At 37.3% G+C, this 15,075-nt stretch overlaps 1 protein-coding gene across 1 annotated transcript; it reads right to left on the bottom strand.

The window, feature by feature from the left end:
• Window positions 1–272: 272 nt before the first annotated feature.
• On the bottom strand, window positions 273–12,394 carry vipas39 (VPS33B interacting protein, apical-basolateral polarity regulator, spe-39 homolog). The gene is made up of 19 exons (XM_063001324.1): window positions 12,357–12,394; window positions 10,697–10,789; window positions 10,061–10,163; window positions 9,843–9,974; window positions 9,708–9,740; window positions 9,564–9,628; window positions 9,428–9,484; window positions 9,194–9,286; window positions 8,459–8,492; window positions 8,265–8,367; window positions 8,142–8,169; window positions 7,141–7,214; window positions 6,974–7,049; window positions 6,040–6,162; window positions 5,558–5,599; window positions 4,805–4,981; window positions 3,202–3,291; window positions 2,257–2,361; window positions 273–2,118 (listed from the first exon to the last, which is right to left on the bottom strand). Exons 2-19 carry the CDS (start codon window positions 10,787–10,789, stop codon window positions 2,098–2,100), a joined length of 1,449 nt encoding a protein of 482 aa, XP_062857394.1. The 5' UTR covers window positions 12,357–12,394; the 3' UTR covers window positions 273–2,097.
• Window positions 12,395–15,075: the final 2,681 nt, after the last annotated feature.

The following is a 15,075-nucleotide window of genomic DNA, read 5'->3' on the forward strand; positions in this document are numbered from 1 at the left end:
CCCCAGTCTTTGATACTGTAACTCATAAACATTATTCTCACTGGAGGTTGATGTTGTTTCTGATATGTTTTTTTTTTTTTTTTTAATTCTCTATGACTTATTGACAAACCCTTAAAGAGATTTTAGCAGGCTGGTCACTCCAGATAAAAATCACTAAGTTTTCTTTATTTGAGAATAAAGGCTCACGCTGTAATTTGGTGAGGTCGTGGAGTCTTGGCTTCTGTATATTTTAGATTACTTTATAGGGTTCATGTAGAAACTTTGAGCCGAGGTTTCAAAATGAGTGAGCATTTTAATTCTACACTTTATTAGTAACATCTATACACCTGTTATATTCCAATCAGCCTGTTATTTGAGAACAGTGGAATGCATGAAATCACTCATACCGATGAAGAGCCTCATGTACATACACATCAACAACCAGGTTGGGATAAAGTATGTGATCAGACTAACTTTGGCCATGGCATGGTTGTTTGTGACAGACTAGTTAATTTAGCTGGAACTGCCCATCTGCTTGGTTTCTTTATGAACAAGCAGCCTCAAAGGTTTATTCAAAAAAGTGCAAAAACATCGAGAGTGGGAGTTCAGCAGAAACTTGCTGCTGATGTAGAGAACAGTCAGACTAATGAACAAGAAGGCTACAGTAAATTAAATAACCACCATTCCTAAGCTGAGCAATAAATAAATTAATTAAATCTTATGCAAAACAAAACATCTCAGAATGCTGTGGCTGGGCTACAACAACAAAGTATGCTAATGGGTTCCAACATTGTCTGGTCTAATAAATTTTGCTTTCTGCCATGATATGCAGATGGAACACACTGGGCCCTCTAATACCAATCAAGCATTGTTTATGCTATATGCAAAAGTATGTGGACACCCTTCCACATTATTAGGTGTTTCAGCCACACCCATTGCTAGCAAGTGTATAAAATAAATTTTAGGCCTCCAACTTTGTGTTAAGAGTTTTGTGGACGGCCCTTTTCTGTTTCCATATGTTCCTTTGTTCTCAAAACAAAATCCATAATGACATGGATTGTGGTATGAAGGAATTCCAGTACACTTTTGGGATGAGCTGAAACGTCGATTGCAATATGTAGATAGCTTCCCATATCAGTGCCTGATCTACACAGTATTAGTGGTACATGGCATTCCTAACAAAGTGGCCAAAGACGTCATACATACAAATGTGTTCAGATTTGTTTACAGTAAACAACGATAAAGCCAAACATTTTTCTTCTTATAAATTATTAATTATTCATCAGTGGCTGAATTTTATAAAAGCAGGTTATAAGGAATGTTTGTACATGAATACATGGTACTGTGAACACGGCTAATAATACACAATATGGACAAAAGTATTGGAACACTCTTGTTAATGATTAAATGCATGTGTTTCAGACATAACAACTAAAAGGTGCAATAAATCAATTATATAATAGAAATTATATGCTTTCAACTTTGCAGCAACAGTTTAGGAAAGGCCCTTTCCTGTTCCAGCATGACTGTGCCTCTGTGCACTAAGGAAGGTCTATAAAGACAAAAGGTTTATTCCTTAAACCATCCAGAAAGCTAAAATAAGCTCCAGAGTCCTGACCTCAGCCCCAGTGAACAGGATTTGAATGAACTGGAACATCAACTGAGCCCAGCCATGAAAACGCCGTTCTGACTGAATGGACACAAATTTCCCCAAACATACTTCAAACTGTTGTGAGAAGCCTTGTCAGAAGAGTGGGTGATGTTATAGCTGAAAGATCACATATAGATCACACTATTTTACTACCATAGTTTTTTAAATAGGAGGTCCAAAAATCTCATGGTCAAGCGTCCCAATACTTTTGGCCATATAGTGTATTTCATATTTATACAGTTGTTTTTGCATTTTTTTAATGCATGTTAGGACTAAGTAATAAAAAAGTAAATTATTGTTGCTCTGGTGTAGTTGTGTATTTGGTTGCACAACTTAAAATAGGAGCTTTTCGCTTTAGTCCATTTCCATGACAAAGCTCCACTAGCCAACGGTACATCTGCTGTAGCATCTGAACAAAGTCCTTGAAAACATTCTATAAAAATGAATCTTCACAGTATAAGCAACATTCAGTTCTTCCATCGAATTTGCTGCACGGGAAAAGTAGAAATAGAAATAGTCAAGCTGATTGTCAGAAATGAAACTTTATGCATGCACCCTATACACATTCCCCACATGCAACAGGAAAAGTGTTTACTAAGTGTTTGTGTGCTGCGAGTTCATCTTACCGGGTTTTGAAAAAGCTCCTCAATCTCTTTGCGTTCACGCGAACCCTGCTCTAGTTTCGCCTGATACATAAGCAGCTGCTGACGGTCCTTCAGATCCCTGCATGTCTGGTTGAAACATTTTCAACAGTTTTTTTTTTTTTATTCAGACAAACTAACAGAAAGCAAAAGTTGTCTGATACATCCTGTCAGATTTATTTCAAGTACAAGAACATTTTAAGTGCAACCAATCTAATAATGTTATGATCAGTAAAACAAGCTGCGGTGTTTTTAAACCACTGAGAATGATTAAAATTATATAGAAATCAATTTAAGATCTACAAATAAAAACAAGTTTGCTATCTGGAACAGTGCAAGTATTTTCTAGCTGTATTACAATAGTAGACTGACTAATAATCTATACTGGCTTGCACGTGTCACAAAGAGACAAAAGGCATGTTAGTAAAAGTGACATTAAAGTAAAAAACCCTCTTATTTAATGTACTTAATTTACTTGACCTGCAATTTTTTAAAACTAAGCAGAATGTAAAATGTATTTTTAAATGCAACCAAGTTAACAGTTCACCTAGCAATCGGCTACCACTTTATTGTCATTAAACATGTCAAAATATTCCACAATAACCACTATTTAATATAGGAAAGATATGCAACAGAGCTATCCAGCTGGTGAACTTGTAAGTCTTAATGAGATATTAATCCTCTAGTAATCTTAAAAGATGTTGGCAGCTTAAACAATAGTCACTCTTAATATAAATCAGTAAGCTCCTTGAATATTTACTTTATATTATTGTGCAAGTCTCATTAAAAATTACTTTAGAGCTGTGATTGCTATAATGAGAATCAGTTATTTGAAATGAATTAAACATATTTTATAAGTTAAGAATATTTTTTTTTCCATTAAAGGTAAACAAAAGCAAAATATAGGAGATTTAAGCATACAGCACTTACATCTATAACAATCTTATGGCATTTATACTTCTGAGCCAGACTGAGCTTCATCTCTGTGTCGTCAATTAAATTCACATATACTTCCAACACCTAAAAGAAAAAACGGTTACAGATTACTTTTTAAAAAATGTGCAAAAACAGATATAGAATAGATAATCCAAACTACATGAAAATCAAAATATATCACGCACATGATTAAAAGTTTGTGGACACTGCACAACCACATATCAAATCTAGAACTATGGGAGTTAACAAAAACAATAATTATTTGTGTGTGGTTAAAGCCCACCAAGGTCACCCAAACCCAAGTCATTTAGACTAAATCATTCAAATCTGGTCGAGATCATTATTCCAACTACACCAACCAACTACAGTCAAAACCAAGGTTTGTTTGTTTATTAGGATTCCAACGTCATGTTTCACACCTTGGTTACATCCATGACAGAAACGGCAGCCACCCATTACACAAGATTCACCAGCCCATAAGGTTATATCGAACAGTCCTGGACAATTTAGAGTCTCCAATTCACCTCACCAGACTTGCAAGTCTTTGGACTGTGGGAGGAAACCGGAGCACCCGGAGGAAACCCACGTGGACACGGGGAGAACATGCAAACTCCACACAGAAAGGACCCGGACCACCCCGCCTGGGGATCGAACCCAGGACTTTCTTGCTGTGAGGCGACAGTGCTACCCACTTAGCCACCATGCCGCCCATCAAAACCAAGGTAGCCAAAACAAAATATATTTCCAACAGAGGTGTGATTTGCACCAGCTACCTGTCATCATATATGAATATAATGACTGGTTAACCAATAACTGACAAAGAAATCATTGTTTGATAAATGGCAGTTAAAATGTCTCTCACATTCATTTCAGAGAATTTTAATTCAAGTGCCTAATTACATCATTTTCCAGTAGAAATGTAAAACTTTGCTTATAACATCTACACTAACTATGCCAAGAAGAACTTTAATATATCGACTGCATTTTTATTAATTATGATAAATATGCTTAGTTAGCACTTGAACTCTTTGCTACAGACTCTGTATAAAATCTATATTCTAAAAGCTGAAACCGTTTTGCTGAAAATGTTCATCTTACTGCATATACACTTGTTTATATAAAACTTGATTATGTGGCTCAAGACTAAATGACGTTATTGGTTAAAAGAAAAATACAGGAAAATTTGCATTTACATCATGTGATTAACACTGCACAGGGTTATGTGAGGCTTGTGTGTAAAAGCTGAAGATGATCAGTTCTTCAAATAATTCCCTGCCAGGACAACGTTATTAATTTTGCAGCCAAAAATACACTCAGCAGTCTCATTCTGTGGGTTTATGTAGCCTGTTGCTTTGCAGCTGTGCTGTTGCTGCTCTTAAACAAACTACAACTCAGCAACAGAACAGCGTATTAGGTCAGAAATGACTTTAATCATCCATAAGTCAAATCCAAATCATTTTGGTCATTTAGTGTATTAAAACATTTCTCTGTATTAAAACAGCTCTTTTGTCACAGTAAGTGTTCTCAGTCAGCTGAAAAAACACCAAGAATAGACAAAAACAGAGCTCCCCCTGGTGAGAGAACATGAAATAGGTACCTGTATGGGAGCGTTGTTTTTCTGCAGGATATCAACGACGCGGTGAAAGCCAATAGAAGATCTCTTCTTGGTGTAACCCAGCCAGTTTTTGGTGGTAAATAAATTATCAACATCCCCCCAGGATTTTAACTTTGCTCTAGCTCCAAGAGCTGTAAGGATGTACTGCTTTTCCGAGATCTGTCAATAAAAAGAGTGATTTTTTTTTTCTATTACAAACCCAAGACTTTTCTGGAGATTATGGCTTGCAGTGAATTTGACAGATGATAAAAAGGGTATTTTTACACTTCAGTATGTTTAGGTGCATGCGTGGAAGTTGGCTCTGACCTTACGTGTGGGTCTTGTAAACTTAATAATAATATAACTGGTGCTATAAGTGGTACTCTGCATATAACCCCTTGTTTTAAGGTTCACTATGGCAAAAACAATCAGATGCTGTGGTCTGCAAATAAGGTGAAATGCCACTTTCCAGTGACTACAAGATGTATGTGATGTACAAGTATGTAAACAAGATGCTTTACAAAATGCTAGCTAATATGGATAATGTATAAGTAATGTAAACAAGTCAGTTAGAAAAACAAAGTTCCTGTTATATTTTATTTAAAACCATGCACAACTGACTTTTAATACACTCTTAAAAAGGAGTTTGAGTGAAAATAAACTTGTGGTGCAATAAGTCTAGAATCTATTCTTATTAAATCTTAGTGTGAAAACATCAACAATCCATGATATTGAGAAATACGATTTCTGCCTTACCCTGAATGTTTTCCTGATATTAGCTGGACTACTGAAAGTACCCTGCATATAAACACACAAGCCAAATAATTGATTAAGTTTACACAGTTCTGTTAAAAATGAGGATACATAAATACAGATACAAAGTGATTAGAGCAGGTTAAGCAAAGTGAGTCAGCAACACAAAACTCAAATCACATCTTATGATAATAAGTGTGCCTAACCAAGTAATTTTCAACCTTGGAATCCAAATCCCATGTGCAGATTGGGTCACAGGCGATTTTTTTCAAACCATTAATACTGAATAGTGTTTGGTTTATTTGTCATACCAGCAACATAAAATAAAAGTCTCAATAAGCAAAGAGATTCAAATAGTGATGCAAAACAAAGTCATTGAAATCTAGGGTTAGTGAACACGGGTTTGAGAAAAACCACCGTCAGTGTGAACGTCAGCTTATCAATAACAAATGCAGAAATGTGGAGAATGCAGCAGAAACACCTACCTCAGACTCTTCATAGTGGTAGAAGCAGGAGTAGTACAGTGTGGTGATGATTGACATGTTTAAGACTGAAGCTTTTCTGGGGAACCTTTTAAAGATTTCTGTGTTGTTTTTCTTGTCAGCAGCCTAGAATACCACACAGAACATAATCAAACGGTAAGATTTTGGACACTTACTTGCTGAGAAGTCCAATTTCACATTCTAACCGATCACACCACATGGTCTGACTAACATGTCTTCAGAATCAGAATCAGGCTTTATTGGCCAAGTATGCTCACACATACAAGGAATTTGTTTTTGGGTACACAGATGCTTGCAGTGCACGAGAAATACAATAAAGACAATCTTATTCACACAGCTCACTCTCTCCTTAACACACACATTCATACCTGTAAACATAGAAAACATTGTAAACATCAGCATGTGCAATTCACAATGTGGGTTAAAAAAGCTGCAGTGTTTTGTGCAATATAAAAACTATAGAAAAATATATAAATAAGAAATGGAAGTGAATGTGAAAATCCTGTGTATGCTATTACATAAATTGTAATATAAAAATGATAAAAATATTTCCATGCATACAGTTTGCCCAATGGTCAACTACGTTCGAGTGACAAAAAGGTTTCTGAATGCAGCCCTGTAATTAATTCCAGCAGTTACCGCTTAGACTGGGTCTGACAGATGCTATGTCAGTTCAGTCATTATTTTTCTTGCTGTAATTTTGGAGTCATTAAGCATATATCCTGTAAAATGTATCCCAGTGAGCCAATAATCCACCTTGCTGATGCTGTTTGTCCAGGACAATTACAAAAACAGCAATTACAAACAGCTGTCCATCAGCGCTGACTTTACTGTCAGGGTCTGTTAATCAGGTTTAAATTATAAGCATATACATGTGATTCTGTCTAGTCTGAGTTCTAATCCATCCAGCTCTTACCTCGATGACGATCTGTCTCTCTAGGAGAGTGAAATGGTCTTGCACATGAGTGGCATCATCTTGTGAGAAAGGAAGACTAATGATAAAAAATGAGAAAACGGCACTGGTCAGGAATTCTCATGATGGTTAGAAAAGTATTTTATGATTCCATTATTTTTTTGTATTACCTGAGGCAGTTTTTAAGAAAGTCCCTCCTTTTGCCTTCATCACTGATATTTAAATGTTCCTTGTACTGCATTAACTACACAAATATATATAAAAAAAATAATTACTGCAAGTTAGAGCTGAATTTTTTCATTAGTGATTCTGATTGACTACATCTGGTCACTTCTGTACCATATAAATAGTGCCAGTTTTTAGGCACCCATTAAGAAAGATGCTACATCTAGACACTCGGATGTAATTTAGGTCTATCTAAATTCAGAAGTTGCTTTTTAAAACATGGGTAACACTGTCCACAGCTAAGCATGTTTTGCATCACCCTGGGCTTCAGGTTGCTCAGATACTCCTGTTTTTTGTCCATGTTCTCAGCAACTAACTGCAGTTAAGCTTTAAAGTGCCAGTTTGAATTAAGGGATTCTTTCTTGCACAGCAGCCTTTATGCTCATGGCAACATAAAGCTTGCTTGACTTTGGACAGTCAATTTCATCTCAGCATAAGGTGGTAGTTTAAGTTTACTATTCGACCTTGGTAAGAGACCACTGTTTCATGTACTATTATTGTACAGCCCTGTTTATATGGGCCAACTGCTGTATCTAGCCATTTCCAGTTTCCAGTTGTGAATCTCCTGCTGCTTGCACAACCCCTGATCTGATCCAGGAGAGCCGGATCACTACACGCCCTCTCAGACCAATCTGTGTCCAATCTGCAGCCGCTTCTTGTCACCTGCCAGTGTTGGGTTCCCACACAGAGCCGTAAAGCGCAGAGTTGAGTGCGCAGATGTCATTATTGTGTTTGTTTGGATGACCTCTGCTTTCTGACAGAGGCATTTGCCTCAATTGTGTCAACTAGCAGGGGAATTTGTGGGGTTGATAACATCGTGGATGGTGCACATGATAGTCTCTGCTCTCCTCAGCCTTCACAGATGTGGTACAAGCGGCTAGAGAATTGCAATAGGTGAACTGGCAACACAAAAAATACAAAAATGTGTAAATCTGTTGGTACCCACCGCCATGTCCTCTGTTCTGCCAAGAGCCCTACAATAAAAAGCAATATAAGCTGATCACATAAGAATATTTATATAATTTTACCAATCAATAAGAAATACATGCAATCTACAATATAAACCTACTTCATTAATTCCAGCAAATGTTTCTGTTCTCCCATCTCTTTTAAATAGTGAACATAATGCCTCAAAGCTATTTCCCTCAACATCAATTCTCGGAAAAGGATTTCTGTATGAAAAGAAAAGAACAATGAATTCAATTCAAGCACAGCTGTTTCCAAGCCAGTACTTTAAAAATAAATAAAAAAATGGGCACACACCTTTACTTAATGATTTCTTTAAATATATTAATACCTACAAAAAAGACGATATGTTCATTAGATCCATGACCATAAGTTTGTTCACCACCCTATTCCAAACCCATGGGCATTAATATGATGTTGCGGTCAATTTGCAGCTATAACCACCTACATTCTGCTGGCATGGCTTTCAACGTTTTACATTGTGTGTGAGAATCAGTTAAAACAAGCAAGCAATTGTAAGATCAAGCAACAATGTTGGACTTGGCTCACAATGTTCAGCTTTATTACAAAGGTGTTCATAGGTGTTTAGGTCACAGTTTCTTCACAATGAACTCTTTATAGACCTTATGTGGAATCCCAGCATTGGATTAACACCCAGTCCAGGGTATTCCAGCTTAGTACCTAGTGTTTTCCAAGAGACCCAGACCTACTGCACCATGGCCAGGATAAAGCGGTTGATGAAAATGAATAGATGAAAATGAATAAATAAAAATAAATAAAATAAAAATAAGTGAGTATATCTGGTCAAAATCTAGTGTAAAGCATCTCTAGACATTTGGAGGCTCATATAGCTGCAAAAATGGACCACCTAAATGCCCCGTTTTTGGAATGAGATGATTAATAATGATTAAGCAAATATGTAATGTTCAAAGGTTTTCACATAGCAATACTATTCATGGACATGTAGTACAATTACATCAGCTTGGTTATGTCTGTAAAAAGTGCTAATCAAACAGAGGATGTGATGCTTACTGCGGTAATGACATTGCCATCATGAGCTTCGACTGCTTCATCCAACAGTCGCAGCTTGTCCTCTAGAGAGCGAAACCTCCCCAGAGAATATACCTGCAACAAAATGCACACATTTATTTCTAAATTACTGTATAAGAATTGTGTTAAAAGAATTATTTGGGAGTAAAATTGCTTAAGACAATATCGAACTGTACACTGACTCAAAAGGAAAAACTTTCAAGTCTATGTACACACCTTCCCTTTTCTCATCCTTCTTATCGTCTCTTCAGGGCTCCAGTCACTCTGATAGTCCTGCAATCACAGTCCAAGTAGGTTATGAATAAATACAAAGCAGGCTGATGATTAAGCAGTGTGCACAGAGGGTGTGTACCTGGAACTCTGACTTGGGTTTGCGCAGTTCTGGTGCATACATTCTGGTTGACGTATCACTAAAAGCTTGAGCGCAGAGATAGATTTAATTGTAACATTTAACACACACACAATGACTAAATTATGCAAGCTAGTTCTTACTTACATTCAGTAAATGACTGAAATGGCTTGCTCTTTGCTAAAAAGAAAAAAAAAATAGAATGTTGAGTGACAGAAAAATATCCTACACTAGACACAAAGTTATAATGTAACAAGACATGTACACCTTTCTGAATTTTACCTTTAAACAAGGAACTTAGGGAGTATCCAGAACCCTGTTTCGGTAATGAGGGGGTGGTGCTGATTTTTGGAAAGCCTTGTTCTCCACCTGAACGGATGCTGGAAGCTGTCTCTTTGACAGACCAAGAGATACCTGCAGTACAACAGAGAAAAAAGGAAAAAAAACTTAAGTAATTAAAAAAAAAGGACAGAAAATGATGGGCATGGCATTCAGCTTACTTCCAACAGGCTCTCCACTCCAAGTGATCTTTTCAACATCATCCTCATAATCATCATCATCATCAACCAGGATGCTTTTCACTGCACGTTTGGATTCCTTCAGCTAAAACAGAAGACCGTTCAAGTAAGTTTTATGCAATGTGTAATTTTGTTCATTAAAAGTCTGGGTAGTTACATGCAAGGTAAAACTGCCAACAATATGCAGAGCTCAAACGCAAGTATATATTTAGCAATTCATATTTCCAAGCACATTGTCGACTTTTATTGGATCCATGAACTTAAAATACAAACTAATTTGTGCACAATATTTGAGCACTCCTTCCACAAATGCCATACGATGTGTTATCCATAGCTATGCTGGTCCTACAAGGTCACATGACCCAATAAACACCATAAAACTAATGCTGAAGTTGTACATGTCATGAGTCATGTAAGTAAATACCCTGGACAGCGTACCACCGAATTGATCCGAGAATCTCAGAGGTACTGTTGGCCAACTGGGCATCTACACAGACATGATTGGCTATGTCTGACGTTGGGACATGTCCAGCAATTGATTCTAATCTTACATTATTATAATGCTGAAATTGGTGATCTGTTAGTAAGTGTTACATAGAACAAGATGTGTCTCCTCACCTTGGCAAATTCGTCATCATCATCTTCAAATGTGAAAGCACTTAATGTGGAGTTGTGCCAGTGTTCCTCCTCATCTGCTTTACCTCTGTTCATCTACAATAAAAATAGTAGTGTAATGTCAGAGCATTCTGTACAGCACCGAAGTTCTATTTACATTTATGGCGTTTAGCAGACGCTTTATTTAAAACAACTTGCAGGTGTAGCTTATTACAGTGCAAGCAACTGAGGTTTAAGAACAGTAAAAGGTTTGTGTCAGTAAAAAACACAGTTCTGTACATTCTTTGTTCTAAAGCACATGCAGTTAAGGTAAAAGACTACTGATTTAGTGCTCAAAAGATTTAAGCAGAAAAATAATTGAATGATTAGATTAGATAGAATGATTCACTCAGACTAGATTTACTTTTTTAAATGAACTGGTCACAATTTTGGGGGAACAGAGTGGCACAGCTAGTTAAGTGGGTACCAAAGAGTAACATGGGATCTACCCGTATTCTCACTGTCTGTAAGGAGCTGGTCACAGCCACAGCCATTAGGGAATACCGTTTCCATGAAAGGGTGTACATGGTCTACAGCAATGCTTAGGTAGGTGGTACGTGTCAAAGTAACATCCACATGGATGGCAGGACCCAATGTTTTCCCAGCAGAACATTGCCCAAAGCATTACACTGCCTCTGCCAGCTTGCCTTCTTCCCATAGTGCATCCTGGTGCCATGTGTTCCCAAGGTATGCAACGCACAAGCACCCGGCCATCCACGTGATGTAAAAGGAAACATGATCCATCAGACCGGGCCACCTTCCTCCATTGCTCCGTGGTCCAGTTTCCCAAAGCTCACGTGCCCATTGTTGGTGCTTTCAGCAGTGGACAGGGGTCAGCATGGACACCCTGACTGGTCTGCGGCTATGCAGCCCCATACGCAACAAACCGCGATGCACTGTGTATTCTGACACCTTTCTATCAGAACCAGCATTAACTTCTTCAGCAATCTGAGCTACAGTAGCTCATCTGTTGAATCGGACCTCATAGTCCAGCCTTCGCTCCCCACGTGCATCGATGAGCCTTGGCCGCCCATCACCCTGTCGCCGGTTTACCACTGTTCCTTCCTTGGGCTACTTCTGATAGATACTGACCACTGTGGACCGGGAACACCCCACAAGTCCCTGACCCAGTCGACCCAGTTCACTTGCTGCCCAATATATCCCACCCACCAACAGGTGCCGTGATGAAGAGATAATCAGTGTTATTCACTTAACCTGTCAGTGGTCATAATGTTATGCCTTGTCGAAAAATGGACGGATCTTGACCATATGCTATTAAATGAGTCTCACAGGAACAGGTGTGTTTGGCTAACATTACCTTGTAGACTACTGTAGGGTTAGGTGGTCACTCATTCACTATTTATTTCCCACCTAGTATTTATTTATTTACTATTTATTTACCACCTCCAGTTTTTCAGAATCATGTATTCATTCATACATACATATAGTTAAAACAAGTGTTTGTTGCTAGTGTTTAGCTAAAGAATAACTAACGCCTGAGGAAAAAAAAGCCGCATTTAAAAACCTTATGGAAAAACAACGCTGCTGTATAGAGTTAAAGGTTTCTTATGGCCGAAATAAATGAATATTTTAATTTCTATACAAAACACGGACATTTACTTACCTTCACAATTCTGACATAAAACCCTATATAAACACAAGATTTCCAGCACCGGTTAGCACAGTCACTGGTTTATCATAATAAAAGTCCTGCTCCGCCTCATAGCTATGATGCTAAAACTAAACTATGCTAAAAAATCTTACGTATGTTGTATTCAGACATTAAGTGTTTTTTTGTTTATTAGGATTTTAACGTCATGTTTTACACAGTCATGGACAATTTAGTATCGCCAATTCACCTCACTTGCATGTCTTTGGACTGTGGGAGGAAACCGGAGCACCCGGGGGAAACCCACGCGGACACGGGGAGAACATGCAAACTCCAAACAGAAAGGACCCGGTCCACCCCACCTGGAGATCAAACCCAGGACCATCTTGCTGTGAGGTGACAGTGCTACCCACTGACCCACCGTACCGCCCAGACATTAAGTGCTGAAATATGTATTTAAAATATGTCTTTTACCTAACTTAACATTTTTATAATTTTTTCATGTTTATACACCATCTGTAGCATATGAGAGAATACCCCAAACAACATGTAAATTTTTCTGTACTGATATGATTTTTTAAAATTGTATTTTTATTTTATCCCCTTTTCTATGGGAAGAAATGTTTAACCCCTTATACAGTAGACCCTTGGGTTACGAACGGTTTACCATACGAACATTTCAGGTTACGAACGATCTTTTTCAACTTAACGTACGAAAAAATTTCTGATTACAAACAGAAATTCGCGAAACATGTGACGTCACGAACAAGTTGACTCCGATCGTCTCTCTCTATATATATATACACAGTGAGCGAACATTCGTACAACGGACGGTGTTTTTCCGGTGTTTTCTTTATATTTTGAAAAATTCAATATTAAAATGTCCCCAAAGAATGAACAGAGGAAGTGCAGTGGTGAGAAAATGAAAAAATCTATTACATTTGTTGTGTTGTATAATTACTCCTGCCAGTAGCCGTCACTGTGTATCAGACAGCGGGAACAGTTAGTGAGAGAGAAGGAATTCAGCTCAGTAAAGTATTCTTTCTTTCTTGCAATTACACCCACAAAATACAACAATATTGAAATAAAGAGTTATTGTTGTTTCTGGTAGATACATTTTATATAAAAAGAAGGAAATGTATTATGATGTATGGTACAGCTCACGTACTGTACTGAAATGTGATGTGTGTTTCGTTATGTGCAGTACAAAACTAATGTGTATTGTTGTTCATTATTGTTTATTACAGTAATGTCTATTCTATAATTTAAGATTTAAGGGAAAATATACTTGTATTTAAAACAAAAAGACCATTTAAGACATTAGAAAGGTTAGGTAAGGGGGTGGTTTGGGAGGTCTGGCACAAATTAATTCTATTTACGTTATTTCTTATGGGAAAAATAGGTAACTAACGAACATTTTGACTTAAGAACAGCCCTTTGGAACCAATTAAATTCGTAATTTAAGGGTCTCCTGTACTTGCCTAACAGTGAGGGTTTTTTTTTTAGTAAAATTACATAAATAAATCCTAATGCTTCTCAGACAGAAATAAAATACAGTTTAGAGAATGCATAAAATGTCATTTTTACAAACCAGTCTACAGTTAAGACATAGCAGAATTAAATATTTAAAAGTATGAATGAAAAAAGAGATTTGATGAAGTAGGTGAAGAGACTATGAAGAAGGTATTAAAACATTCCACTAAACACAATGATACTGACCAAGCCACCAAAGAACAGATTTGCCAGATTGCAACAGTGGTTTCCAGCCAAAAATGTTTCCAAAATCCGCCAAAATACATGGAAAAAAAACGCCCAAAACAACACAGGATAAGCAGATGATGTTTAGCATTTCAAAAATAATAAACCAGTTAAACCACCATGACGTACAAATTAATATCTTAAAATGTACAGATCAGTAATTATAAATTATAAAGGACAATTTAATTTTTGCTTGCATGTCTTTGAAGTAGCCTACTAAGTTTTTAAAATGCATTAATTATGATAGGACACACAACCCTTTGCAGGTAAATAAGAATAAACTTGCAAGCAATTAAAGAAGTTTAACCTCTCGTACATATAAAACTGGTTTACCTTCATATTCAACTCAGCATCACTTGTCATTCCAGGGCAGTGATAGCTCAGTGGATAAGGTACTGGACTAGTAAAGAGAAGGTTGACAGTTCAAGCCCCGCCACCACCAAGTTGCCACTGTTGGGTCCCTGAGCAAGGCCCATCAAGCTCATTTTGGATAAAAGCGTCTGCTAAATACTGAAAATGTAAATTCCAATTTCTAACAGGACTATGTACAGTTATTATGAAGAACTATGTAATAACCGTTAGCCTAGAAACTAGTCCAAAAAAAAAGCCTAGCTCATGCCGTTGCCGTCTAACATATGAATCACTTTATTGATGAACGTGGCAACAGTGTCTTTTGGCCTTGAAAGAATAACCTGTCAATCAAACTTTTGACAACGAGTTGGATGTGGTGGGAGAAGGTAGACCTATTTATATTCCAGCTGCTTTAGAAAGCAATAGTTTTTTATTTATGTTTTAAGCTGCCAAAATGATTACAGCCCAAATTGTGTCCACCTGCCAAAGCGTGTTTTCCACACAAATTCCCAACAAAATCCGCCCAATTTGGCGGAAAACCACCTAATCTGGCAACACTGAACAGGACTTGAAGAGACCACTGGGAGACCTTTCTCCAGTTTCTTTATAAGTAAAACATGGGCAA

Source organism: Trichomycterus rosablanca, chromosome 9, assembly GCF_030014385.1.
Source record: "Trichomycterus rosablanca isolate fTriRos1 chromosome 9, fTriRos1.hap1, whole genome shotgun sequence".
NCBI lineage: Eukaryota > Metazoa > Chordata > Actinopteri > Siluriformes > Trichomycteridae > Trichomycterus > Trichomycterus rosablanca.

Bases quoted from the DNA above. Each gene is read 5' to 3' on its own strand.
- vipas39 (XM_063001324.1), bottom strand. From the start codon at position 10,789: ATGAACAGAGGTAAAGCAGATGAGGAGGAACACTGGCACAACTCCACA. The intron at 9,629-9,707 runs GTAAGTAAGAAC...TCTGCGCTCAAG, and splicing joins ATTTCAGTCATTTACTGAAT to CTTTTAGTGATACGTCAACC. The intron at 4,982-5,557 runs GTAAGGCAGAAA...TTTTATTGACAG, and splicing joins ATATCAGGAAAACATTCAGG to ATCTCGGAAAAGCAGTACAT.